Here is a 27,696-nt window from a genome sequence, read left to right as displayed (position 1 = left end):
CAAACTCTGTCATCCATGTCTGTATGGACCTTGCTTTGTGCATGCACTGGTCATGTTGGAACAGGAATATTGCATGGCTCACATTGCGACATCTTTCCGATAAACAACACCTACTGTATATACCATATACCATATACTGTATTCTAATTTTGTTAAAAAGTGTCAACCAAATGTAAAGTAATATTATTAGTTTTATGTTGGCCTAATTGGCGGGACAAAGGCCTACGGTGAACCTGATTTCTTCAAGTAGCCGTTGTTCCAGGGACAACTGCCTAAAGTTGTTCCAGGTCCAACAACTCTGTTAACCAATCGCTGCTATGTGATGTCATCAATGTGCGACTTCACCCCCTGTTCAAAATTTCCCTCCCGAAATCAACATCTTTCCAGCTCTGTGTAGGTAAGTCATTGCACTGTTTCTTCTCAACAATTTCCCATGTAAAATAAGTGACTCAATGTGCATTTTCAAAATTATTTATTGTAAGAATGTTGTTTTGGTGCCAGTTTAGTAAGGAGTTTTCGAGTTCAATTCACCTTTTCGTTATAGCCCATATCTAAAGATATCCGTTAGCTGCTAATGGTAAGCATAGTGTTCAGTCAAATTCAGGCAATATTGTAATGACATGTATGTTTACTCCTCAATAGCTGTTAGACATTTTAGCATGAGCTTGTTAATAGCAATTTGTAAACTACCACAAGCTTTTATTTTAACCTTTCAATATGTTTGAATTTGCAATGTCATGTAGATTAAGTCAGTTAGGCTACTTGGCTAGAAGCACAGATTTTGGACTACTATTCTCCGATTAGTCTCTTATTAGTGGGCTAAAATCTTTATTTAGTGTACATTAAGAGTTAATACTTATTTTGATCTGCGGAGGGTGCTAATTGAGGCAATGTTAGTACAGGTTCATCATTGATCAACCCGGACCAACATTGATCCTGGGCCGTCATTACCATGTTGACCCAGGAGCAACATTTTCTCATTGACCCTGAGCTAACGTTACCATGTTGACCCAGGAGCAACATTTTCTCGTTGAGCCTGGGCTAACGTTACCATGTTGACCCAGGAGCAACATTTTCTTGTTGAGCCTGGGCTAACGTTACCATGTTGACCCAGGAGCAACATTTTCTTGTTGAGCCTGGGCTAATGTTACCATGTTGACCCAGGAGCAACATTTTCCTAACATTGCACAATTACTGTTCTTTTCAGGGACGCAAAAAAAGAATGTGCCTGCTATCGTAAAAGCTTTACCCAAAAAGAAAAAAACAAGGACAACAATATTCAGTGCCCTGTCAGAGCAGGAAGCAAAGGAGCTGGCCAATGGTTTTGCCACTAGACTGGCATTGGATGTTACTGCTGACACAGTCTGTGACGTAGTGGATGCTGCATCTGCTGATGTACTGTAACTAAGTGTTCTTCCATCCTAGACTAACACTATACACTTTCCATTTTCCAGTTACACTGACCCACACTACTGTTTTATGCTTATGCCTTATTATTTATTGCATGAAAATGCAATGCACTGTTCTTTGAAGTCTTCCTGTTAGAGTTCATGAAAACTATTGTTACTGTCTAGTGTTATCCAAAGTTGTCTTTTGTAATGAGACAAAATGCACTCTTGTTCTTCAAAGTCTTATTTTTCATATTCTTACGTAACATTTGCGTATCCTCATTACAGGAAGACACTTCAGAAATTACAAAGCAACCTGAAAGCAGCCTTGATGGAATCATCAATTTGGATCTCCAGCTTTGGATGCTACTATGTCTTTTCTTATTGACAAGCTGGACAGGGTTGGCAAATGAAAGGCACTAGTTGTCCTTTTAGTTGTGTTTTTTGTTGTAAAGCCACATTGTTTTTTGTCTTAAAACCCCCAGTTGTGTTTCAGTCTAATTAAATGTCATATAATTAGATGTAATTGGGCTTTTTGTCTTTGTTCATACAGGACATCTGAATCAATGAAAGACAATTTTTCATGAATATTTTCATAACATTTGGGGTATTTCATTTGACTTTGTGACACCTATGGTCTTCTGTTTAAAAACAACTTAAACATACGTAACTAAATTTGATTCCAGGCACATATAGTTTTACCTACAGATCAGCTGGTCAGATGTGCAGTATAAGTGCACTTACACAGACATAAAAACACATCCCACTTTCTCTCTTTGCTTCCTGTGGCAAACTTCAAATAGGCTTGGTTCAGTGAGGCCTGTATAGGCCAAAATCACTACACTACAACTTTAACATTTGTATTATTCATGAGAGCATTTTTTATACAGAGGTCTATCACAAAGTGATTGATAACATTCAATATCTTTAATTGAAAATGCTGGAACACCAAAGTAACCCTGAAATTAACATTACCTTATTACATACCTTACCATACCTTATGGGTAAAGCTGAGGTAAAAGTAGAGGTCTAGGGAATTTTAGGTTTGAAGAATCATGGGCCAACGGGCTGTAAGAAGAAAGAGTAGGCCTGTTCCTCATCTCTCAATTACATGTCTATCTGGTGCCGTGGTGAAGGTTATTTTTAAAGCAACACGAAAGAGTTTTTTGTACCTTAACCCGAGTCTAAATCCCCCCCTGGGGATTTGAAAAACTGTTCCAAACTTACATCTCAATTTCTGCTAGTTTTTGTCCTAGAAACATAATTTATAAGTGACACCATCAGAAACTTTAAATCAACTACAGTAGTTTCCACTTTACTCTCATATAATTATTGTGGAGGACCTCTAGAATATAACCATATGTGCCACTTTTGCATTAGATGTTTTTAGTTAGATTAAATATTTAAAAATCTCAAGGTATAGCTGACTGCCTCAAAGTGTGTGAAAAGGCCCCGGATCTCCCACATGTTAAAATAATGTTTCCAAAATCATTTCAGCGGTTCATCAACTCGTAACAGGGTGAACGGCACTTCTGCTTTCACTCTGCGACCCTCTATTGGCTATAACCGCACTATGTAACTTTACCAGATCGGGTAGCGTATTTGTAGTTTGATGAAATGAGACATAAGAAACTACAAATTTGACTTGCTTCAATACATAAAATCATGCAACATACTCCACCTTGTCTGTGGACGTCGCTATTTGCTGGATAAACAAATAGCTAGCGTATGACAGATATGCCCCAATTATAAACAATTTGACTCAACTAAGTGTAGGTATCAGTGTACGATACGGTTACAGCACAATCATTCAACAATTACCAATTATTTGATTACTGATCTGAGCACAGCTTTTGCCCTGGATCTCACCACAGTCAAAGCAATTTCCAGTGTGGCATTAACAGGGTGGGATGCATATGGTGTAGATAAAAAGATCTAGGACACAATCGGGTGAAAGAAAAAAAGGCTAGTTTCAACAACAAATACATTCTCCTTAAAAGCATGTATTCCAGGGTATTAAATACATTTTATTTTTTTATGAAATAAAAAAAATCCCCAAAAAGGAGGCATGACAACATCTCTATATAGGTTTTCCCTTGCTTTCGTGACCATTCATTGGCTTGGAGGAGTATGATGTCTGGTTTAAGTCCAAGAGTGATCCACTTTTCAATCTCCAGAATAAGGTCTGGATGAATACGATGGCAGTGGCCATCCTCTTTTAAAAGTGGGTTGTGCCTACTGTTATCGTTGCACGTTCTCTGCACTACCACTTTCAAACCTTTATGATAATTTCTGACTTTGAATGAAACGTACGCTTTGCATCCAGTGACTCTTTGGCTTTTTACAGACACAGGACCAGACCTTGCACAGTGAAACAAATACTGTAGCATCACCTTTTTTGGTCACTGAAACTGGAATAGCATGTTTTCCTGAAAGATGCTGTGTTTTCTTCATTATTAATCTTTCTAATATGTGCCTGTTCATCAACTTCTTTCAGAAAATGGATATGAAGCTTGGTGTTTTTCCTTCTTTCCCTCTTTTTTTCTTCTTTAAAAACTGCTTCCTTGATTATATCCTCCATCTCTGAAATGCACACAACACACAAATACCACTGTCAGTTACTGAGTACGCTAACTTAAAGGTAGGGCAAGAAATGTTTTCTTGGAGCACTTTACTATATTGATATAAGATCCCATTCACACCGGGATTGCGGCCAATTAATTGAATACTCTGACAGGGTATACATATTGAAGTCTAGTCCAAGCAAAGGGTCAACAAGAAAACATTGTTCTGTTAAAGGCTAACTCTTTACTATCAATGTTTAGTCCAACGCATATAAGCAAATAAACTGGCACAAATAGTTAATGATAAAATGTTGCTCCTGGGTCAACATTGTAATGTTGGATTTCCGGTGACGTCATGTGCAGGGTATAAGCTAACAGCGGAGCTCCGTCTATCTGACCATTAAAAATCCTAACAAATCGATGAAAACTTGGCAAAAACAACTACATTGACAGGATGGCAACATCATCTAGAGGCAAAGGATCGAAAAAAAGCGAAAGCCCGAAGGAAGAGAGTAGAAATACGACGCAAGGTCAAGTTGTTGGGCCCAACATGGACCACGAGTCACGAGTAATGGCTGAGCTGGAAAAGATGCGAGCCGAAAACCGCGAGGGGCAAGAACAAATCAAGGCCTCGCTTGCCGAAATAAAATCATCTATGGAAGAGCTAAAGGGTGAAGTAAAAAACTTAGACACACGAACAACAGAAGTGGAGGATCGCGTTGGCGAGATGGAGGACAATGGGATGAGGTATGAGAGGGCATTGAGATACCTGTTGCGCAAAGATGTAGATCTAACGGCTCGATGCGAAGATTTGCAAAATAGACTTAGACGCAATAACCTACGGATATATCGAGTGCCTGAGGGAAGCGAGGGTGCAGACACGAAGGAATTTGTAAAGGAGCTGTTGAAATCAGTACTCGACCCCAGGCCTGATGCAAACTTGCAAATTGAGAGAGCACACCGAGCGCTCACAGCCAAGCCAAAAAAACCCACCGACCCTCCCAGGTCCATCATAGTAAGATTCGTGGATTACTCTGTGAAGGAAGCCATTCTCAGACAAGCATGGAAACAACAGAAAATTGTCTACAACGAAGAGCAGATCTACTTCGATCATGACTACTCCCCAGACTTGCAAAAGAAAAGAACGGAGGTGAGAAAAGTGATCAAGAGTTTAAAACAGAAAGATATCAAAGCCAAATGCATCTACCCAGCACAGCTAAAGATATGTTTAGATTCTGGTGAAAAGACTTTCGCGACGATCACAGAAGCCCTTCCAACACTTCGAGAGGTGGATATTCACCCCAAGATAGACGAGCGTGAAAAGATGGAAGGGGAGATGGCCAGGTATGGTAGGCCTACTTGGAAAAGCGCAGAGGGGAGAAGTGAAGGAACTTCAACGATGCTGACACGCGCGGATATGCATGCCTTCTTTGCCAAAGATCAATGAACTTTTAAGCACATGCCAAGTTTTCTATTAGAGGAAATGTTACAGCGAAACGGTTAGGATAATGACTATTCTCTTCAATATTGGATGGAACTCTGCTGACGGGCGCAGCGACAGATCCACGAGGTGGACACCAACAGCGCCGACACACATTGTGTGATTCCCACGAAGGAGTGGTCACCATCCTTCGCCCAGGTTACAGCGGGGGCTGGTTTTCTTAATAGTCTGGGGACTAAACAACTCTATGGGCTTATAGGAAATCAGTTGGGTATTTGGAAATCTATGGTTTATTATTGTTATGTTTTCTTTAACTGTTCTATTTTATACTTACGTTTCTTCTTTCACCTTGAGTTCAATGTTGGGCAAAAAGTATGCTTACATTATTGTTCCATGTATGTACCTTTGAAGGTGAGAGTGTTGGGGTGGAAATTCAGAATTTCACATAAGACATGGATGGTTTAATTTGTGTTAGTTATAATGTTAAAGGTCTAGGCAGTCCAATCAAAAGAAAAAAGATAATAAGCCAACTTAAAAAATTACACTGCTCAATAGCAATGATACAGGAGACTCATATGTCAGCAAAAGAACACTTGAAATTAAAAAGAGAATGGGTGGACCAGGTATTCAGTTCTTCCTTTGAGAGTAGTAGGAAAAGGGGGGTGGCCATTCTGGTTAATAAATCAGTCTACTTTAGCCACATACAGACAATTACAGACAAGGAAGGGAGATATGTGATGGTGAAAGGGACTATTGGTGGTACAAAAATAACTTTATTAAATGTATATGCTCCAAATGAAGACAGCAGAGATTTTTTCAAAAATATTGGAACATTAGTAGCAGATAAAGCAGAGGGTATTATTTTAATAGGAGGAGACTTTAACTGTGTCCTGAAACCAAATATGGATAGGCTCCCAGTAACGGTGGGTTCAGTGTCTAAAAAATCTACTACTCTACAAGCAATGATGCATGAGTTGGGTTTAGTTGACATATGGAGATATCTACATCCTAGAGAGAAAGATTTCACTTTCATGTCTCAGGTACATGGAAGTTACTCTAGATTAGACATGTTTTTGATATCTGGAACAGAACTTTACAGGACCAGTGACTGCAACATAGAACCCATCACAATCTCAGATCATGCACCTGTGACTCTAAAGATAAGCATGGGACCTTGTAAACAGTTTAAGTACTGGAGATTGAATGTTTCTTTGTTGAGTAATGAGCTCACTAAAGAAGAAATACAGAAAGAGCTGATAGATTATATGGCATTAAATGACAATGGATCTGTATCCCCCTCTATCTTATGGGAGGGAGCTAAAGCAGTGATGAGGGGTAAAATCATTGCTATTTCCTCAAGGCTGAAAAAACAAAGGCAGTCAGAACAAAACAAACTGGAGAAAGAAATTAAGATATTGGAGTCAGAACATAAACAGACAAACAACCCACAGGTTTTAGGATTATTAAAAGAAACTAGAAACAAATTAGATGACCTGTTAACTTTTAAAACTGAAGGAGCATTACGATTTCTGAACAGGAAATATTACGAAATGGGAAATAGAGCCAGCCGCTTGCTGGCTTTTCAACTGCGGAAAGAACAATCTAATAGAACTGTACATAAGATATCATGCCCACGCCAAGGTAGGACTTTAACACAGCCTAACGAGATTGCGGAGGCATTTGCTACCTACTATAAAAAGTTATATGAAGAAGAGAGGGACCCCCATAAAGAAGAAAACGTTGAAAATTTTCTTAAGTTGATTAAATTAAATGCATTAACACCATCAGAATCTGATGCAATATCATCTCCAATTACAGATGAGGAAATTAAAGAGAGCATTCTTAAGCTTAAAAATAACAAATCGCCAGGGACAGATGGATTCCCAGGGGAATACTATAAAACATTTGTAGATAAATTAATACCATTATTGAACAGAGTCTATAACTATGCCTTGAGAGAGGGAGACCCACCGCACTCATGGTCAGAAGCAGTAATCAGTGTAATTCATAAAGTAAATAAAGATCCTACACAATGTATGTCATACCGCCCAATTAGTTTGTTATGCGTAGATCTAAAAATTCTAACCTCAATAATTGCAAAGAGAATACAAAAATATATACATAAACTTGTGAAACTAGATCAGACAGGATTTATTAATAATAGACAGGGAATGGACAATGTTAGAAGGGTACTTAATTTGCAAGCAGTTGCAGCCAGTAGAGATGTTTCATCAATGCTCCTGAGCCTAGATGCCGAAAAGGCATTTGACCGAGTGGACCTTTTCTTCCTCCAACAGACCCTCAGAAACATGGGCTTTAATGAAACATTCATTAAGTGGATAAAAATGTTTTATAAAAAACCCATATCTAGAGTGAGAGTCAATGGACACTGCTCACATTTTTTCCCACTGGGACGGGGAACGCGACAGGGAGACTCTCTGTCCCCCTCTCTCTTCGCGCTAAGTATTGAACCACTGGCGGAGCTAATAAGAACCAATCCACATATTCAGGGTATAAGGGATGAAGGAAATGTTCAGCATAAGATTTCATTGTTTGCTGATGATATAATATTATTTATAGAAAATCCTATTACCTCTATCCCAGCACTCATGAATAGCCTTAATGCTTATAGTATTGTGTCAGGTTACAAAGTTAATACAGATAAATCTGAAGCCATGATGATAGTAGGTAACTGGCCCTCACAACTAGATAACCTAGTCTCTTTTAGGAGGTCGCAGCGGGGATTTAGATACCTGGGGATTTTCCTAACACCGAAACCTTCACAATTATATAACGCAAACTACACTAAATTGATAAAAGAAATCAATATAGACATAAGTAGATGGGAAATGTTACCTTTGTCACTATTTGGTAGGGTTGAATCTGTGAGAATGAATGTTTTGCCTAGGCTCCTGTTCTTATTTCAGTCGTTACCCATTATAGTTCCCCAGTCCACATTTAAAGTGCTTGAAAAACGTATATCAAAATTCATCTGGCAAAATAAGAGACCAAGAGTCAGGTTGAAAATATTGATGTCATCTAAGGAAAAAGGTGGTCTGGGTCTACCTAATTTAAAGGTGTATTATTGGGCAGCCCAGCTCAGAACAATAGTAGCATGGATAGCCAGAGGTGAAATGGGTTGGGTGTCCATTGAGCAGAATTGTCTACCAGGAATAGCACTAGATATTTTGCCCTTCCTCAGCCAACAATCACAAAAGAAAATCAAAGTTAAGAACATATACACAAAATACACCCTCAAGATTTGGAATACGATCCAAAGACACCTAAGAGGAAGGGCAGCTTTGTCAAGGGCCTTGCCCATTGTAGGTAATTTAGAATTTCTCCCATCTTTAGTGGACATAGTCTTTAGAAGATGGGCTGAGAAAGGCCTACGAATAATCAACCAGCTTCTAGATGGACAGGTTGTCAAGACTTTCTCACAAATTAAGGATAAATTTGATCTGCCCCAAAGTGACTTTTATAGATATCTTCAAATTAGGAACTACATAACAAAACATGCAGACTGGGACCTACTCAGGAGAGACCCCAGTTGTATTGAAACACATTTCACACATATACTGGAACACCGCATAATAACAAAGCACCAAGTGTCTCAAATATACAAAAAACTAACATCAGATATGTCAGACAACACTTTACACATAAAAGGACAATGGGAGATGGAACTTAATACAATAATTGAAAATGATATATGGGAGGATATATGTACTGAATGTCATAAAGGGGTGGGAAGTCAATTATGGAAAGAGTTTGATTGGAAGGTAAAGGTGAGATTCTTTAGGACCCCACTTCAGATTAGTATGTTTAACAATAGGGGTAATAATGAATGTTGGAGAAACTGTGGGAGGGTAGGAGACCATACCCACATATTTTGGGATTGTCCCAAGATACAGCCATACTGGAGAGACATTAAGGAAGAACTGGAGAAGATACTTCACATGGACATACCATTTGACCCTGTATTCATTTTGCTGGAAAAAACAACAGAACAAACCTTTACAAAAGACCAGTGTTATATTCTGCATGTCCTACTAATGATCGCAAGGAAAATGATTACAATGTGTTGGATGCAGTCTGAGCCTCCTACGGTGGCTCAATGGAGACTGAGGTGTAATCAAATCCAAATGATGGAGAACATGACTGCCATCCTACAGCTAAAATTACCCCTATTCCTTAGGAGATGGACACCTGTTATTCTATATATGGGTTAAGCATATACTTATAATATATATTTATATAAGATTAATGTAATAAGCTCACAATCAAGGTGAACCCCCTTTTGTTTTATTTTTATGTATTTTTGTATTATTATTATTTATTCATTTATGTATTTCATTTTATTTTATTTTCATTTCTATGTATGTTTATATGTATATTAGTTGTATTGTTTCTTTGTGTGTGATATGTTTGTATGTATGGTTGTGATTGCCTTTAAGTTCTCTATTGGCAATAAAGTTCAAAAAAAAAAAACATTGTAATGTTAGCCCAGGCTCAACGAGAAAATGTTGCTCCTGGGTCAACATGGTAATGTTAGCCCAGGGTCAATGAGAAAATGTTGCTCCTGGGTCAACATGGTAACGTTAGCCCGGGCTCAACAAGAAAATGTTGCTCCTGAGTCAACATGGTAACGTTAGCCCAGGGTCAATGAGAAAATGTTGCTCCTGGGTCAACATGGTAATGACGGCCCAGGATCAATGTAGTGATGTTGGTCCAGGTTGATCAATGATGAACCTGTACTAACATTGCTTCAATAGCACCCTCCGCAGATCAAAAGAAGTATAAACTCTTAATGTACACTAAATAAAGATTTTAGCCCACTAATAAGAGACAATCGGAGAATAGTAGTCCAAAATCTGTGCTTCTAGCCAAGTAGCATAACTGACTAAATCTACATGACATTCCAAATTCAAACATACTGAAAGGTTAAAATAAGAGCTTGTGGTAGTTTACAAATTGCTATTAACAAGCTCATGCTAAAACAGCTATTCTAACAGCTATTGAGGAGTAAACATACATGTCATTACAATATTGCCTGAATTTGACTGAACACTACGCTTACCGTTAGCAGCTAACTGATATCTTTAGATATGGGCTATAACGAAAAGGTGAATTGAACTCGAAAACTCCTTACTAAACTGGCACCAAAACAACATAGTTCTTACAATAAATAATTTTGAAAATGCACATTGAGTCTCTTATTTTACATGGGAAACAGAAGAAACAGTGCAATGACTTACCTACACAGAGCTGAAAAGATGTTGATTTCGGGAGGGAAATTTTGAACGGGGGTGAAGTCGCACATTGATGACATCACATAGCAGTGATTGGTTAACAGAGTTGTTGGACCTGGAACAACTTTAGGGGTGTTGTCCCTGGAACAACGGCTACTTGAAGAAATCAGGTTCACCAAAGGCCTACAGTCTTTCCAAGTTGGTTTAGAATTTAAGGCCATGTAAGTCTCTGCATGCAGTTCCCTCTTGACTGATCTAATAATCTAATAGTAAAGTACAATTCAGAAATGACCTAAAAGGCATTTTTAAATAAAATGTTTCACTGACAATAGTTTCCATGGGATGCTTGTGCTCACTTTGTTCTAAAAAAAAAACCAAACAGGATACACATTATGGTAAATGGACTGCATTGATAGCGCTTTTCCAGTCCTCTGAGCACTCAAAGTTCTTTACAATGTCATGCCTCTCATTCACACACACACACACACACACACACACACACACACACACACACACACACACACACACCGATGACCTGCACATCGGGGGCACTTCTGGGGTGTCTTGCTCAAGGACACTTCAACATGGTCAGGAGGAGTTCGGACTTGCACTGATCACCTGACCTTGCCCAACGATTTTGAATATGACTGTGAAAACATTGTTCCTCGCCATATTTATATGTGATAATAAGTGTGTGCACAAACCACTAGCATGTAATTTTGTCTCCTCACTCCCTCTTTTTCTTTTCTTTTCCTACTCCAGATGATGGAGCTGAACTGATATGCTAAGGACTAGTTCACCTTACAGGATTTTAGCCTTGAGATTTTGAGATTGCAGATAAAAGAAATTGAATTATCAACCATTATAAAACTCTGTTGTATGCTGTTCATTTTGTAAAGATGAATGGTGCTGTGCACAGTACAGCTGCCTCTGCACTGAAAGGCCTGGCTAATGTGCAGCCAATAGACAACCTATTGGCTCATTCTCATTGTCTCATTCAGTTCAGATATGTGACGTGTGCATGTCGAATGCACATTTGTTGGCTACAGGCAGTGCATTCTGCACAATTAAGGAAGATGTCCAGGTGACTTTGCATACATTTAAAAAATAAATACACCATTAGTGGTAATTATAGTGCATGGTAATTATAGTTTTGGGGAAATATGATTAACACTTTTATGTTTCTTCTAAATTGAATTGTTATACAACTGCATAGTTCCATATTAGGGACCACCAAACTCAAAAAAGGAAATTCATGATGTCCTCCTCATTGAGAGAGGGAACTGTTTCTTCTCACTGTTACCAAAACTTTTGATCTGTGTATGAGTAAGAATGTGTGGGTATGGGTTGCAATTCATCCTATTCAGTTTTCAGTCAAATACATTTCCACTGTCGGGCATCTTAATCACCTTCCAGTGTTGCAGAACACGAACTACATAATATTAAGGTAGTATAACAATCGAGACCACCACCACTACGCACAGCTTGAACTGATATTGTTATTCTTGATATTTGGTGCCACTGTTTTGTGGAAGCTGGTTTGTGTGGTCCTTTTCTAATGCTAAGGTGTCAAACCTTTTTCTACACTTTAAAGTCGTTGTGTTCACCTTCCCTTCACGTGACAACCAAAACATGAGGGTGTTATTAAAAATATTAAATAACATAAAAAGCAAAAAACAAAACACCAAAAAGAAAAGTTGAAGCCATAGATTAAAGGAAAGATCTCAATACTCCCTGAAGAAGAAGGTATACAAACCAAAGCTTTGAATACCCAGGTTGCTTTAATATAATATCACTTTAATGTATGATCATGTGCACACAATGTGATGTAATTGGCAGTTGGACATTAAAACAAAACAGATGCAAAGATAAACTCGACATTAGAAGCAGTGGGAAGCCATTTTAAGAGAGTAATTGTTAAGGCTTCAGCCAATCAGCAGAGGTGACTGCATCAAACACCATTGGAGGTGAACCCTGCTCAGTGTCCTCACATGTACTCATGAAGGGGAAGAGCCTTGACTTCACTTCTATGTTACTGAATATGTGCAAGAGAGCTCTAGTTCCTGCATCATAGAAGGCAATTTCTCTCTTTTTGAAATCTATCAGCACTCCGATCTTTGTTGGCTTGGGTTGGCCTGCCTCTCTCAGCTTAGTTTTCTTTCTTGCACCTGTACTGAGAATACCAGTTCTTGTCAACACCAGGGTCCAGTACTGACTCCTGGGGTCAAACATTATGCGTCCTTCTCTTTGAGCGGTTTCACCAGCTACCCCTAATACGTAACAAGGTTTTCCAGCCACACCAACCTCCCAGTACTGTCTGCCTTGATCAAACCCAGTGCTAGCCAGAGCCCCTATAACAACATTATAGCGTGCTGGGCCTTCAGGCACATTGAGTGCTGTCTGTAGGAGTTTCATTTCAGTGTTACCATTTGACAGTTGCAGGTTTGGGTGAGCTGTGCCAGGGTCTATGGCTGGCTGAGCTGTAAATATGGTAAGAGAAAAGTACAACATAAGGACATTTACCAAGTATGCAACATGATTATCAGGAGTCATCATAATAAATTATAAAGGCTTGAGTCGGTACATCAGTACAAAGTGAGCTGAAAATTATGCTATGTGACTGCTTAAGAAACCAATCATGTAACAGATTTTGAACCGTTGTTCATGGATTCGGCATTCCTAGGAATCAATCAATCAATCAATCAATCGATCGCAAAATTTTGGGTGGAACGGCAGGTCTAGAGTAGACTTTGAAGCGTTGGAGATTTTGTGGTGGTTAGTTTGACTAGATTGAGGGGGCAGAATTATTGTCTGTTGTAGGGCCCATATTTTCTAGCAGTGCCCCTGAGTAAAATACTCAGTTGGAGGGTGTTCAGGTAGTCTATGCATATAGAGAGTCAACCTTGCCACGCAAATATCCATGAACGATCAACGACTACTCTCGACCTGTTTGTTCCAACCACCAATCTTTCTGGGCTTATTTGCGATCGATCGTTGGAACTACCTTTTCTAGAATCACCAAATCCATGAACGATGGTTCTACCGAGATTATGACGGAAGTTAAAATACACTCCTGCTTGAGTACTGTCAGTACAAAAAACCAGTACCATGCACGGTACCCTGAAAACAATCAGCTCAACAGTTAGAGCTTGCAGTCAGCTATAAGCATGTTAATCCCCCATGTTCATGGCCCCAGAGTGTAGCACTGTAGCAGCCTGGCCGCTTTAGCATAAACTGACAGTACTCTGTGACTACAAGAAATGGAGATCTGTATGAAAAAGTGCCGGATTTCAACTTTAATTAGACTTACCAACGTGAACTGCATTTTCATCATCTTGTTTTTTCTTCTTCTCCAAGTCTATATTGTTTAAAAAATAAAAAAAACATACAAACATATATATATGTATAAATTAGATTTCATTCTATTCCATTCCATTCCATGCTGCATTCTGAATATTATGGAATATGATGGTGAATTTTGTTTGACAATGGAAGATTAATGTAAAGACAAACAGTACAGTACAATTCAAAGCAATCTGCAGATTTAGCTGTACGTTAAGGGCGAAAAAGGAAAAGAGAGGATATTAACTATATGTTATAGAGTATATCCTATGTATCCTCTCTAAGAAATACTGTTCAAGTGCAGTGTGACTGATTATTGTATACACTGTATAAACTATCATCTATCGGGTTTTTGGCAGTAACGCATTGTAGCTTACCTTCAACTTTGTCTTTAAGGTTCTGGTTCTCTTTTTCTTTTCTATTCAAGGAATCCTGCAAGTTGTTTTTCTCATTCTCCAAAGCTGTAACATAAAAACAAGAAAAGAGGAAACAACTACTTAAAATCTTAGCGATTGGGAACTCTCAGACAATAAAGGCTGTTGAAGTTGAACTTGTTGAAGAATTCTTCGATCTCACCAGCAGAAATCTGGTTCAGTTTTTTAAGATCATCCTCTGCATTCTTCTGTGAGGATAGGGCTTCATCTCTTTCATTTTGCATTTTGGACAGATCCGTATCTTTCTTGTCCAGTGCCTGTTGTAGATCTAAATTAAAAGATATACAGTATGTTGAAGGTTACAGTGACCAAAAAACCCCCCAATACCGAATAGATGCATGTATTGTAATTGCGAACTGTCAGCTTTACACACACATTAAGACATTCTTAAAGATGCTTTCTATGATTTTGGCAAAAAGTTGTTGACATTTGAGCTTAACCAGTGAAATTACATCCATGAATACACCTAAAGCAAATGCTAATTGGCTGGAATTCTTTCCCAAAACATCTTAGTGCTTTTGAGCGCATATACTGATTGAATGGAACGGCCAGGGGAAGTTAGGGAACCAAAGGAGCAATCTGCTGAATTTGAGCAAACGTGCACTGTATCAGAATCACAGGCTGACAATATGCTGAATACTGATTCAATGTTTGTTGAACATGTTGAGCACATCAGCATGCTTTGGAGCTAATCTATCTTTTATCACATGTTGTGACATGTCTCTGAATGTTGTGATCTTTGGATACTGTTCCTTATCCCCGAGCACAGTAAGCATCAGACTATGATAATAAAACAGGCATAAACTAGGCTATGTCTTTGTCACGAAAGGAGCCTTACCCTCATTCCTCGTTTTCAAAACAGCGCATTCTTTAGCCTCCTCAGCACTGCTCATCAGGTCTGAGCAAAAGCACATTTTGGAAAATGTGTTATGGTATAGGAGAGTCAACGTATGGTATTGAGGTCAATATCAATTATGACAATAAGCTGACCAGCATGTGCCCCATGAGCTGTTTAAAAGATCTTTCAATTCACACAATGGGCCTGCACACCTTAAACTGAAAAAGTAAGGTTGCAGTACATCCAGGACATCTAAAATATTAGTGATTATTTTCAGCATTTAGTAGTAGGCCTACATACTGCAAGAATAAGCACCTAATATTATTTACCTTTGTTCGCTTCTTTTAATGTAGTAATTGCTTGTTCCTTCAGTCGAAGTTGTGACTTGAGGTCTGAAAAGATAATCATCTTTCCATCACATGTTTATGGTACAAAGCATCTAATTTTAAAGAATAAACAGAAGAAACTAACGTGTTATTACCAGAAATTTCATCAGCAGTCCGTTGTTTTAGGTCTTTCTCTCCATTTATGAGAGCATTAATTTCATCTTGCATTTTGATGGTCTCTGCAACTGAAGAGCCACAACAAAAAAAGTACATTTATTAGTGTATTTTCAATCACTGCAGTCACTATGCAACCGTGACTCATGCATGAATAGGCTACTGTGCATGCATGAGCACTGTGCAGTGCATACTCTTGCTGTAGTCTATTCATGTTATTGATGCAATGTTTATCTTACGTAGCTTTCCTTTCTTCTCATCCACACTCTGTAATTTCTCAGTGTTGGCTTCCAGATCCCGCTCTCTCTCCTTCAGACGCTTTTCCAAAGCTAAGCACATAATTAGCAACAGTTAGAAACCTTAGCCTAACTAATCATATCAAAGCATGTCCATGGTGAGTGAAGTTCCCACCCACAGTTGAAATACTTTTCACTATAAATACCTTATTCAATGTGTTATTAAGAGTGAGTAACTACTGTTGGACATAAATTATTAATCACCTGCAATATCTCTCTGAGCGGAATCTTTCAGACGCTTCAATTGAGCCTCCAGCTCTCTGGCTTCTCTCTCCAAAATGGCGATCTCTTCCTCTGGAAACAGAAAAGGCATTAGAATGAAAATGTATTCATTTTGTTTCTTATAAATAATAATTGTCACTCTGAGTTGTACCCACTCCTTTTCTCACTCTTGTCACAGTCAGATGCTTTCATCTGATTGATCTCCTGCCTCTTCCTCTCCAGTTCACCCTCTTTTTCTGGAAGTTGATCCATATTTGCATTTGGTCATTTTTATGTATGCATGCTGTTTTCACAACAGCCTTCTAAATGTCTTTTGCATATATTTCATGATAGCAAATATCATTCTCAGGGAACTAACCAGCAATCTTTTGGGAAGTGTTCTTTTTGACCTTGGATAATGTTATCTTCATTTGGGTGACCTCATCCTGCAGTGCCATCACCATGATCGCTGAAACAGAGCAAAGCAAGAGCAGTCAGTCGACTGCAGACTCAAGCCCCTGTAAAGTCAGAAAAAAGGGTATATTCCTACATCCATATTCTTGCCCAGATCCTGATCATATATAGCCAGGCTAGATCATATAGGCAATTTAAAGTAAATCAGACCAGTGCTTTTTAAACACACGCGTGCGCACGCGCACGCACACACACACACTCTCACACACACTCTCTCTCTCACACACACACACACACACACACACACACACACACACACACACACACACACACACACACACACACACACACACACACACACACACATACACACACACACACACACAGAAATACGTTTGATCAAATATTCGTTAAAAAGCTGTTTGGACAAATAGTAAATGCATGTTTTATAAAAAGGAACATTTACAGTACATGTATGATCTTGATCTTATAATCTTCATATTCTGGTAATTATATTGGGTATTTTGTTTTTCAGGCATTTGAGACAATTGCCTCCTCAGAGTGACATGATACTTGCGTAAGCTTTGGTGATGTGGTCACATTGTAGACCACAGAGTGACTTTTAGAGGCCTCGGTGTTTACATCCTGTAGGGTGAGTTAACAGATCCGCAGACGTTTCTCAACTTACTGGCTTGAACATTCTCTGCCTCCTTGTCACCCAGTGCAGCAATCCTTTCATCCAGCTCCTTCTCCAGGTCTGTTAGGAGGTTAAGAAGGCTTAAGAATAAGTTAAGACGAGTCTGATACATGTTATATTGTCAACTTTTTACATTTTTCTTTTCTCACCTGATATCCGTTTTAAATAGTCTTGGATGTTTTCGGGCTCCTCTTTCACTCGTTCCCTTATTACCGCAACAAGCTCTTTGACTAAAGAAAAGCAGTTCAAATATTTACTTTTTAAAGATTATTAAGAGAGGTGGATCTTTGTGCCTAAGAACAATAATGTACAATGGCAGATCTCCACAGACAGATCATTTATATTTATTTATATTATGTTTCATAATATGCATCCTGTGGTGAATATGTTTACATGTGTTTTTCCCCCCTCTATTTCAATCCCAATGTCAGCTTTGTATTTATTTACACAGGCATTTAGGCCTGAATGCAGCTCATTTGAAGTGCAGAATTTGGTATACTGCTCATTTACTGTAATCTGAAAATTCTAATAAGTGGCCCCTTCCCCAGTGGTACGGCCCAGAAAAACATGGGAGACGTGTAATAGGCCAATAATAGTTCATTTTGAATGTAAGGTAAACTCCAAATCTCGAAAGCCCTCGAAAATACAACATGTGTAATCCTCACAAGAACACCCCCCAAGAACTTGTAATTCCTGGTAAAATTAGTGTCCCACTCTGGCCTTGGTCACACCTTTAGGGTAATGGAATTATCCATACACCTGCCTCTGAGGGCAACTGTGTACTTACTGGCTTTGGAAGATGGACTTTTGTTGCCAAGATCTTTCTCTGCCTCCTCTAGTTCTTTCTTCTTGTCCTCCAGTCTTCTCTCCAGTTCTGAGATACAGATGTATTGTCAATGTCAAGAATGCAAAAAAACCTGCAAGTGTAAAGACCGGCGCCCCCTGGACATGGGGCTTGACGCACAGGATTTCAGAACGGTTCTAATTTCTTTCTTGTCGTGTCGCGTACGTGTCCGGTGGGCGGCCTTCATTTTGTAAAGCTATCCGCAGCTGAGAGGGATCTTTCCTGAGCTCTCACCTGTCTTGTCTCCCGACTCACGGTCTATCTTCCTCTTCAGGTTCTCGATTTCACTGTTCAACGTGTTCATCTTGATAACTGAGAAAAATGATAAGCACAAAAACAACAAATTGTATATTTCAAGACGCTACAGGTAAATTAGCAGCAAAGTTCAATATTGGATTTAGGTATTTCTACATACTTATTTTAGGGATGCCTTCTATTTGAGTCATGTCTTCCTCAAACTTTGCCTTCAAATCTGCATGATAAAGGTTTATTATACAAAACTCACTGAAACTCACCAACATGATAGATTATTGATTTGACAGAAGTCAAACACAAAGTTCTCTGTCTGTAGCATGTGAGGTAAGATCACCTGACCTGTGTATCTTTCCTTGAGAGACGTACAACTGTCTTCTGTCTCAGCTTTGCTTTTCTCCAAGGCTGAGAGATGTTAGGAAGGAGGAAAATATATCTGTTATTTACTTTATTTTAAGACTATACCTTAGAAGGACAATTCAAAACAAATGCATTGTCCATTGCTGTGTGTGTGCACAGGGGGGTCCCTACATACCTGCAATGCTGATTTTCAGTTTGGCATTTTCCTCCGTATTCTCTTGTAACTTCAATTCTGAATGATTGAACACATTTTTTAAGGAGGCACTATCGTAAAATTGACAATAACCATAACATCAAAACAGTTATCTAGGATACAGAAATCACTTTCAGCCTTCATCGCAATGGATACTTATTTCTTGGTTGACACTTTAAATAACTACAGCTAATCGTTTGCTAACCATTAAGCATAACTTAAGCATACTTAAGCAACTTAACCATTAAGCATAACTTAAGCATAACATGCTTACAAATAACTTACTGATGAAAATTGTAGGAACAATGCTTTACAATTGATGAACAGAGCATTATGCAATAGCTCACAAATGCTTAACAAATGCCTTATACTGCATGCATACTATACCATTTTAAACGTCAAACTATTGTGTGCTGAATGATTCACAGCTCACTCTGTTTTGTTTTCTCCTCTTCTGTTGCTTCTAGCTGCTCACTCTTCTCCTTGAGTTCCTTCCGTGCAGCTTTGATAAAGTTATAAGGACAACATTAAAAGATAGTACCACGTTAAGGGCTCTATTTTAACTATCTAACACGCATAATGCAATTTATAGTAATGGACATAACACTGAATGTGCTATTGATACTGAATAAGCAGTTAAACAAAAACACTGCATGATTTTGTTTAACTTTACCTAGACTAGAGTCTTAGATATCTATATACAAGATGTTCAAAATGGCATCAAGGGATCTGTAAGTGTGAATAAATGTGGTAATTATGCATATGGTTGCATTGCATGGTTCTGACATTACAGTAGCATCACTGCTGAGGTAGATGTCCCACCTTTTATCTGGTTTGAAAGATCTGAGAATTCCTCAGACTTCTCCTCCAGTTGTTTCTGAAGCCCTGAGTAAGAATCAGTGACATGTTGATTATGTTCATATTATATTATATTATATTATTGTATATTATATTATGTTATTTTATATTATAAAATAACTCGTAGGACTTACTTTTCTTTTGTCCTTCAAGGCTCTGGATCTCTTCCTCTTTGGCTTCCAGTCGCTTCTGGAGTCCTGTCTCACAAACACATATCAATGCATCCCCAACAGATATCAGGCTACCGGTTTTAAGCTTTTGTTATGCTAATGTACACTAAGCAAAGACTTTTATCTGGTCCAATACAATCTGAACATTATTTAGTCATTTTTCTTTTTCACAAGGCCTAAACATTAAACCTTATAATATCATAAGAGGTATATATTCTTCCACTGTTCTAAAAAGTCTACATTTTGCTAATGACCTTACAATTCAAATGTTCAACCTAAATTTCAACCTAACCCTTCAAATCCTCTAAATACAGTGGTCTCTCTTCACAGGCGTAGTGCACTCATACCAGCGAGCAGGTGGTCTGTGTCTGGCTGCCCGGAGCACGAGGCACTCTGGGCCTCCTCCAGTCTCCACTGCTGTGTGAGCACCTTCAGCACTGAGAGAACACAACTCATTTGTTTCTGATCACACATAAGATTTAGATCATTCATTCATTGTGGATCAATGCTTCCCAGGTAAATAAATAAATAAATAAATAAACGATTAAAATATACTTTTTGAAAGTGTACTAAACTCACTAAGGTCATAGTCAGTGTCATGGTCGTCCTGGAGATCCTTGATCTTGCCCTGTAAGAGGTCTTTCTTTTCCTTTAAAGCCTTTTCAAGCCCTATAACAAGAGTCATATAGACAAGAGAGTTAGTTTCTTCTGCACCAATATAATCATGTTGTTAGTCTCACATAGTTAAATATGCTGTTAAATACATTTGATTACGGAATGAGGGTGATGAGATACCTTTGATCATGGACACTTTATCCCTCCGTTCAGCCTCCATTTTGCCCTCTAACTCTTTCACTCCTCTCTCAAGTTCAGAAATATCTGCAGCTTTAGAGACAAGGAGAGAAGTCTTCTGATTTCCAGCAAAAAAAGACACCTGTGGCTCATGTTTATTGCATAGATCATCTCCAACATGAAGATGCTGCACAGTGGCTGGCTGCTACTCCTACTTACATGAGGAGGAATCACGTAGTCGTTTCAGCTGTTGGTTTTTCTCTTTCAGCTGTCTTTCCAGTTCTGTTACACAAACATACACCCGCACAAATCAAGTTTTTTCGCGAAAGATTGTTTAACACTGTATAGCGAGCAGAGAGCTACATTGGTTTGCTTTAAGGCTAACATATTGTTGCAATTGTCACCTTTTCTTCTGTCTTTTTTTATTTTTAGAACCAGAGCCCATAGGGAAGAGATGAAGAACCCACTGACAGGAATGGCATGAAACTCACCAGCAAATTTGGACTTGGACTGATCTGTCAAAGTCTGTATCTTGGTGTATATTTTCAGAATGTCATCTTGTGATGCAACAATTTCTGGAACTATGGCAAAAGTGAATAAAGTAAAAAGTATAAAGTAAAAAGTATTAAAGTATTATTTATGTCTTGAGAGAAAGACTGTTCTCTAAAGATTCATTTTGTCCCATCATTTCATTTGTGGAGCACTCTTTCTCACTTACTCAGCATAGTGCTTTCGTCACTACCACCTTGGCTCTTAAGCTCATTCTCCTTCTCCTTCAGCTGTCTCTTCAACTCTGCTCACAAAAATAACAAAACAAATAGCACCACATATCATACTGTCTACTGTAACATACTTTCATTTTCAAGAGCCTTATAAGAAATATCAGTAACATTACAAATCATACATGGCGATAGAAATTTCCTCCATTTCCAAAAATAAATAAATAAAGACATTTCCATTAGTTAACTTTCAAAGATTTCAATAAGGATCATGGTGTAATGCAGGTTATTTTAAAAGCTAATTTCCTATTGAGGAAGATAGCCTCTATGATCCACTCTTGATGCCTTTTTCAAAAGATGTATAACCAAAAGTCAAATACATTTCCAGAAATACATTTTCATTTGTCACTGACGTAAGTATTTTTTCTCTGCAGTAGCACATACCAGTTATCTGTTCTAATACATCCTCATCAGGCTCTCTGCTTTCCAGCTCACGAATTTTCTCCTGCAGACTGATCACTTGTGTAACTGCAAAAAAATAGAAGGGGAAAAAAAAAAAAAATCTAATATACAATGCAATCACATTCACAAATACCCAAACAGAAACCGTAATAAATATCTATATGTGCATGAGTGGATCTTTCCTGCTGCTCACTGGAAATGGTATCATAAGATACGAGACTAGTTACTTTATTTGTTTCATGTTGGCCCATATTGCTGTATCATACCTAAGCCATATGCAAGCATGCAACCATATTATCAAAATGATTGAAGGTGAAGGCAAAAGTAGTTGCTTATACTATACTGTACGTCCAATAGGCCTATTGGCACCTTTTTTTTTTTTTTTTTTTTAACTCCCTCTGCCTGACTTTGAGCATTGCTCAGAAAGTCTTTGGTGTGTCTATGTCTCTGTGTGTATTTTGTATGTGTGTGTGTGCGTGCGTGTGCATGTGTGTGTGTGTGTGTGTGTGTGTGTGTGTGTGTGTGTGTGTGTGTGTGTGTGTGTGTGTGTGTGTGTGTGTGTATGTGTGCGTGTGTGCAGCGTGTGTGTGTGTGTGTGTGTAGATACCCAAGCCTGAGGAGCCCCCTGCGGCTATCAGCTCCTGTTCTGCAAGTCTCAGCTCCTCCTTCTTCTTCTCCAACTGCTTTTTCAAGTCTGGGATACAGACACATAGGAGGGCGCCAATAGCCAAAATGACTCAGGGACACTTGATATACATCGACAAATATACCACATAAATAAATAATATTGCACTGAGTAAAAATGCAAGAGGGGAAGAATGAAATACCAGAAATAGTTTTGGAGTCTTTGGCTTTTTTGATCTTTATCTCCAGGTCTTTGAATTCAATGTACTTTGAAAAGGCTTGAAGGGCTGAAGGAGAGCAAGAGACCAGTTAGTTGGACATGAGTGAGCCTTCTTACTACAAAGCCTGTGTTCAACTGATATGTTCTTTAAAAAGGTACTTGACTTTAGAGAGGTGAGAGACACCATATTTGGCTGGAACACTATTGGGCCAAGAAAATATTGGACCCTCCCAGCTAGATATAAAACAGGGGCATGTGTACATTTGTGAAGAAATACTCACTTAACTTGGAGATCTTGACTGTTTTGGAGCCCATTTGATCAATCCAACCAGTCAATTTTAACTGCATTTCTGTCAGATACAAAATTACATATTGATCAAGGACCTCCAAAAACGATATGGTGCAACTACAATCCAGTTGATAGGATGCCCCTTGCTTGGGCTGGATGATTGCTGACGTTAGCTTACTCACCGGCTATGCGAAGTGCTGTTTCATAACCGGTTTGTCTGTTTGAAGCAACCTCATCCCTGAGCTTCTTCTTAAGATCCAAATTTTCCACCTCTGAAGAGGAGGAATATAACAGGCATGCTTTTGCTCAGTACAGATCACTATGTAGACTACAGTGTATTCTGAGAAGTTAGATGGATGGCACATACCCAGTTTTTTATTTTTGTTTTTGTGCTTTTCCACATCAACCTTCATGTTCTTCATCTCATCTTCCAAACCTTACAACACACAATTATTTTCTTACAGAAAACAGTATTGGACACAAGAAGTGATCACAACAGGTGCACTTTATTACGTTCATGCAAGGACAGATTGTTGATGCATTAATTAGTAATCAGATCTTTGTGTAGCCTACTTTCACAAATGTATAGCAACACAAACTGTAGCTCCTGAATGTAAACATAAGACAGCAGATACAATATGCATACTCACCTACACATGCATAAACAAATGTAGTCTGTATATAAGAACAAGAAAATAAATGATATAGGTGTTTTGTTTTGATGAGAGGATTAAGTGTGACAAATATAAAAATTTATTAACTGGTTAAACTATAATATAAGAACAACTATGAGATAGTGGACATGGAAAAATGTTGCTTACCTCTACCTCTGTGGAGCCATCAGTTCGTCTCTTCAAAAATATCAAAGAAAGAGAAATCATTTTCCTGATCTTACAGGCATGAACTGGTTCCATATGCTGAATGTGTGTGTGTGGCTCACCTCCTTTTCAATGGTGCTGAGAAGGTCTTTGTATTTGTCCTTCAGACTCCGCAGAACACGCATGGACATGGAAGCATCAGCACTTGCAGGAACTAGAAAAAACATATCATCTCAATTACATTGGTATACTTTCATATTTGCATATGTGACAATAAATGTTCTTTTCAATCGATTGAAGCAGCCTTCGGAAATTGAAGTAGGCTATGTAATGAATGACATGTTGCTTCACAGTTCTGTAAGCAATTAAAAGTGAATTATTGCACAATGCACACGCAGGGTGTTAGATCTGCTATGTGGTGGAGATAGAGAGGACCCAAAAGTATTATCCATGATATAACATAAGATAAGATAAGATAAGATAAACTTTAATGTCCCAAAGAGGGAAAATTGTCTTGGGCAAGTAAAGTCACATGTTGCATAACATAGAACGCACAAGAGACTTGACACAGACATACATTGCAGAAGCATGGCATTACATTCCGTTCCATTACATAACAGAACAGAACAGGCATGTACAAGATACAACAGCATACCAGATAAAATAAATAAATCAATAAATTAATTAAAATAGCTGACAAACACCCACATCTATTTGGTTTTGATTTTCTTGTTGTCCATCTTATTATTTTTTATTTAAGAGAGTTATTGAAGTTGGGAGAAACGAAAGTGGCGTTGGTAAATGTTGACACTGCAACATAAACGTTCCTGTAAACGTTCTTGACGAATAGTGAAACGCAGTTTGCAGTAAAAATACTAAATGGTTAGATGTTGGTGTCCCCTCTGTCCTTTGGTGGCGCCCTACGCACAGTGTGATGCACGTGGTTGGAACGACGACGCCACTGTCTGTCAGTTGTATTCAGTTAATATAAAATAGTAACTACTCACTAAAAAGCCAACTGTAAACTGTAAGTGTACAATCTCACCATTTCTGCTGTTGGCGCTGAAGAGCACGAAGGGGGAGAGGAGGACGCTCACTAGCAGCATCTGTGACCCCGTCATCATGGCCTCATCTAACTGCTGTGGCAGTGTGGAGCTGCAGAACAGAGCACAGAGCTTTATACTCACCGCAGCACAGAGCAAAGCCCCTTTCACAATAGCATACATTATAAAACCAGCTATGCTATGACTAAGCGATTGTACATGATTTTACAAGCCTAATATATTCATCTGTATATATTTGAAATTGTCTTTCTGGTTAAATGATACCCTCTTTGGCAACCACAATTGAAATACAATGGCTTTGTGCTATTTGAGCGAGTGGCTCAACTGACCCCACCTCTTATGGCTCAGCAGGGGCACCTGCAGAAATTAATGCTATGGTATGCACACGCACACACAAGGGCAGGCAGCTCATGGGATGCTGTGCACAGTTGTGAAGGTATAGGGTAGCCTGATGGTATGCACAGTGTGTACAGACATACACCTGCAGGCGCGCCTGCTTCTCATGACAAGCTAGGCTAGGATTTGTCATTATGATTAGCCCTCATATAATAGCTTCTAAAGGCACCGACTCAGATATGATGTGTCTAAATATTGTTCTACTCTTGTTTCCTCTAAATCATCTTAATTATTCTGGTCACACATGGAACTCACTTGGAGAGCAAAAAAACCCACACTATTCCAAATATCTCTCTTCCGCTATAGCAAAAAGTAGTATACTTAAGTTTATTTTCTAATCCTTTTTTAAATTGAATTAAATTGAAACATTTCAAGTTTATAAAATCATATTTTAAAGTTATAAAGAAGTATAGTCAAAAGTAGGCCTACACTCATCTATATACTATCAATGTACTTCGTACATCCCTCTAGTATGCTTAAAGTATAAGAACAAGTACACTTTTCCTATGTATGCTAAAAGAAAAAGATACAGCTGGCAGCTTTTTTAGGCGAACTTCAGAGGTCTATTGGAGAAATTAATGAACGCTTTTAATGAACGCTTACTTCTGGAAACTAAACTCTCTTGGTGGAGGCGCAGAAATGTTGAGCTAGGTTATAGTGTATGTGTTAGAGGAAGAACTTTGCTATAATTGATTTTTAAAAATCCTTAAATACACAACAATATTAGCCTAGAAATCTAGACGCACGACAATATAAAAATGCACGTAAAACATACAGTGCTTGAGTGAAGTTGCGTTGAGAGTGGTCTGGATGCTTATCAGCCTTTCCAAGAACATGCTAGCCATAACCAAAACCGAACAGACAACTTCTGTTGTTATCTATTTGCAACATTTTTGCATGGATTGCGCAATGCAATGATGATAGGACAAAACATCTGTTTGCTCAGATAAAAGGATTGCCTCTCACTATTGCTGATTTCCACATAATTTGGCAAATTAATGTAAAAATATACAAAACAGTTTTGTTGGTGTGTTAACTAAAAGTGTGTTTTGAATAGGCTACTTTGAATTTTCAGTTCAATTATAGTGGACATTTATATCATGATTACTAATTTCAATTTTACGTCATTAGCCTATCTGAAAAATGTATTGCTGATGCACCAGTAGGCCTACATGTTTCTCCGTTTTACATAAGAATACTTTTAGCATAGCACTTGACATAGCAATTGACTTTTAGTGTATTCAGATGAAATGTACTTCATGAACATATAGCCTACATACATGTTTTATAAGTGCATTACTAAAAGTGTTTCAAACATAAGTCAGTGGGCTTTCAAGATGTTTAACTACCCAAAGGAAAATAAACTGCTCTTAAATATTCTAAATTGTACTTTAATATTTGCAAGTGCATTTCTAGCAAGTTATTATTAATATACAGAATACAGTGGCAAAGTGGCAAAAATATGTAATACGTGGCAAAGAAACTGATCACATACATATACCTCAGTGCTTTAGTGTACTCAATATAAGTACACTAATTAATATTAATATTTCAGTTGATGGTAGTGTAAAAGGTAGACGATCCCAAAAAACATACAATGTTTTATTAGTGCATTAGTGTGTTCTTTTTTTTTAAAAAAAAACTTTTATGTACCATGAAGTTCAATTTTATTACATTTTAAGGAAAATCTATACTAATATACATATTACAAGTACCCTATAGCTAAATGTACTATTTCCTGAGTTTCCTCTCCAGCGATGCTTTGCCAGGCTTTTCTGTGGCTCCTTCAGTTGCTGCTTGTATGTGGGTCTTGCAGCCTTCTGTTTCATCTTCAGTAATCAAAATGAGCTTTCTCTCATGTTAATCAAAAAGCTTACACCTGCAGCTCTTATTGTGATATTTTACTCCCAATTTATTCACCTCAACTGGAAAATAGTTGGGACATCTCTATTTTTTATTTTTATTATTTAAAAAAAAAAAAATGTGCTTTGATATCTTGGCCTACAGCAGGCTTTGGCCTACTACAGTAGTGCATAGGGCGCTATACTACAGTATAACAGTCTGCCCTCTTGTGGTTAAAATGAGGAGTTAATCACAGGTTATGCCTTCGCTCATACAGCACTTACGGTCTCATGTCTCTCATTTGACTCTCTAGAAATGCAACTCCATAAACCATCTGATATCTGTGGTGGTCCATCAAATGTTGATTCTTAAAGTCAGTATAAGACTAGTCTACCAGAGTGACACAAAAAAGAAGCATTTGCTGCC

The 27,696-nt window shown here is 38.3% G+C and overlaps 1 protein-coding gene and 1 long non-coding RNA gene across 2 annotated transcripts; one reads left to right on the top strand and one right to left on the bottom strand.

Moving 5' to 3' along the window:
* Positions 1-243: 243 nt before the first annotated feature.
* On the top strand, positions 244-1,914 carry LOC134101686 (uncharacterized). Its single transcript, XR_009941437.1, has 2 exons — positions 244-397; positions 1,677-1,914. It is a non-coding gene; the product is annotated as an uncharacterized LOC134101686 (long non-coding RNA).
* Positions 1,915-12,430: 10,516 nt separating this feature from the next.
* On the bottom strand, positions 12,431-27,562 carry LOC134098793 (myosin-2-like). The gene is made up of 38 exons (XM_062551670.1): positions 27,555-27,562; positions 25,014-25,123; positions 24,091-24,182; positions 23,972-24,001; positions 23,801-23,825; positions 23,518-23,586; positions 23,333-23,422; positions 23,143-23,211; positions 22,845-22,928; positions 22,625-22,711; positions 22,000-22,083; positions 21,555-21,629; positions 21,328-21,417; positions 21,056-21,118; positions 20,840-20,929; positions 20,624-20,713; positions 20,392-20,481; positions 20,009-20,071; positions 19,839-19,901; positions 19,450-19,518; positions 18,999-19,055; positions 18,806-18,868; positions 18,627-18,683; positions 18,446-18,523; positions 18,155-18,241; positions 17,517-17,597; positions 17,359-17,427; positions 16,636-16,725; positions 16,433-16,513; positions 16,260-16,349; positions 15,999-16,088; positions 15,741-15,830; positions 15,589-15,651; positions 15,260-15,319; positions 14,564-14,689; positions 14,365-14,448; positions 13,956-14,003; positions 12,431-13,125 (listed from the first exon to the last, which is right to left on the bottom strand). Exons 1-38 carry the CDS (start codon positions 27,560-27,562, stop codon positions 12,563-12,565), a joined length of 3,318 nt encoding a protein of 1,105 aa, XP_062407654.1. The 3' UTR covers positions 12,431-12,562.
* Positions 27,563-27,696: the final 134 nt, after the last annotated feature.

Source organism: Sardina pilchardus, chromosome 2, assembly GCF_963854185.1.
Source record: "Sardina pilchardus chromosome 2, fSarPil1.1, whole genome shotgun sequence".
NCBI classification, from domain to species: Eukaryota; Metazoa; Chordata; class Actinopteri; order Clupeiformes; family Clupeidae; genus Sardina; species Sardina pilchardus.
This window is presented reverse-complemented; position numbering and strand designations above follow the sequence as displayed.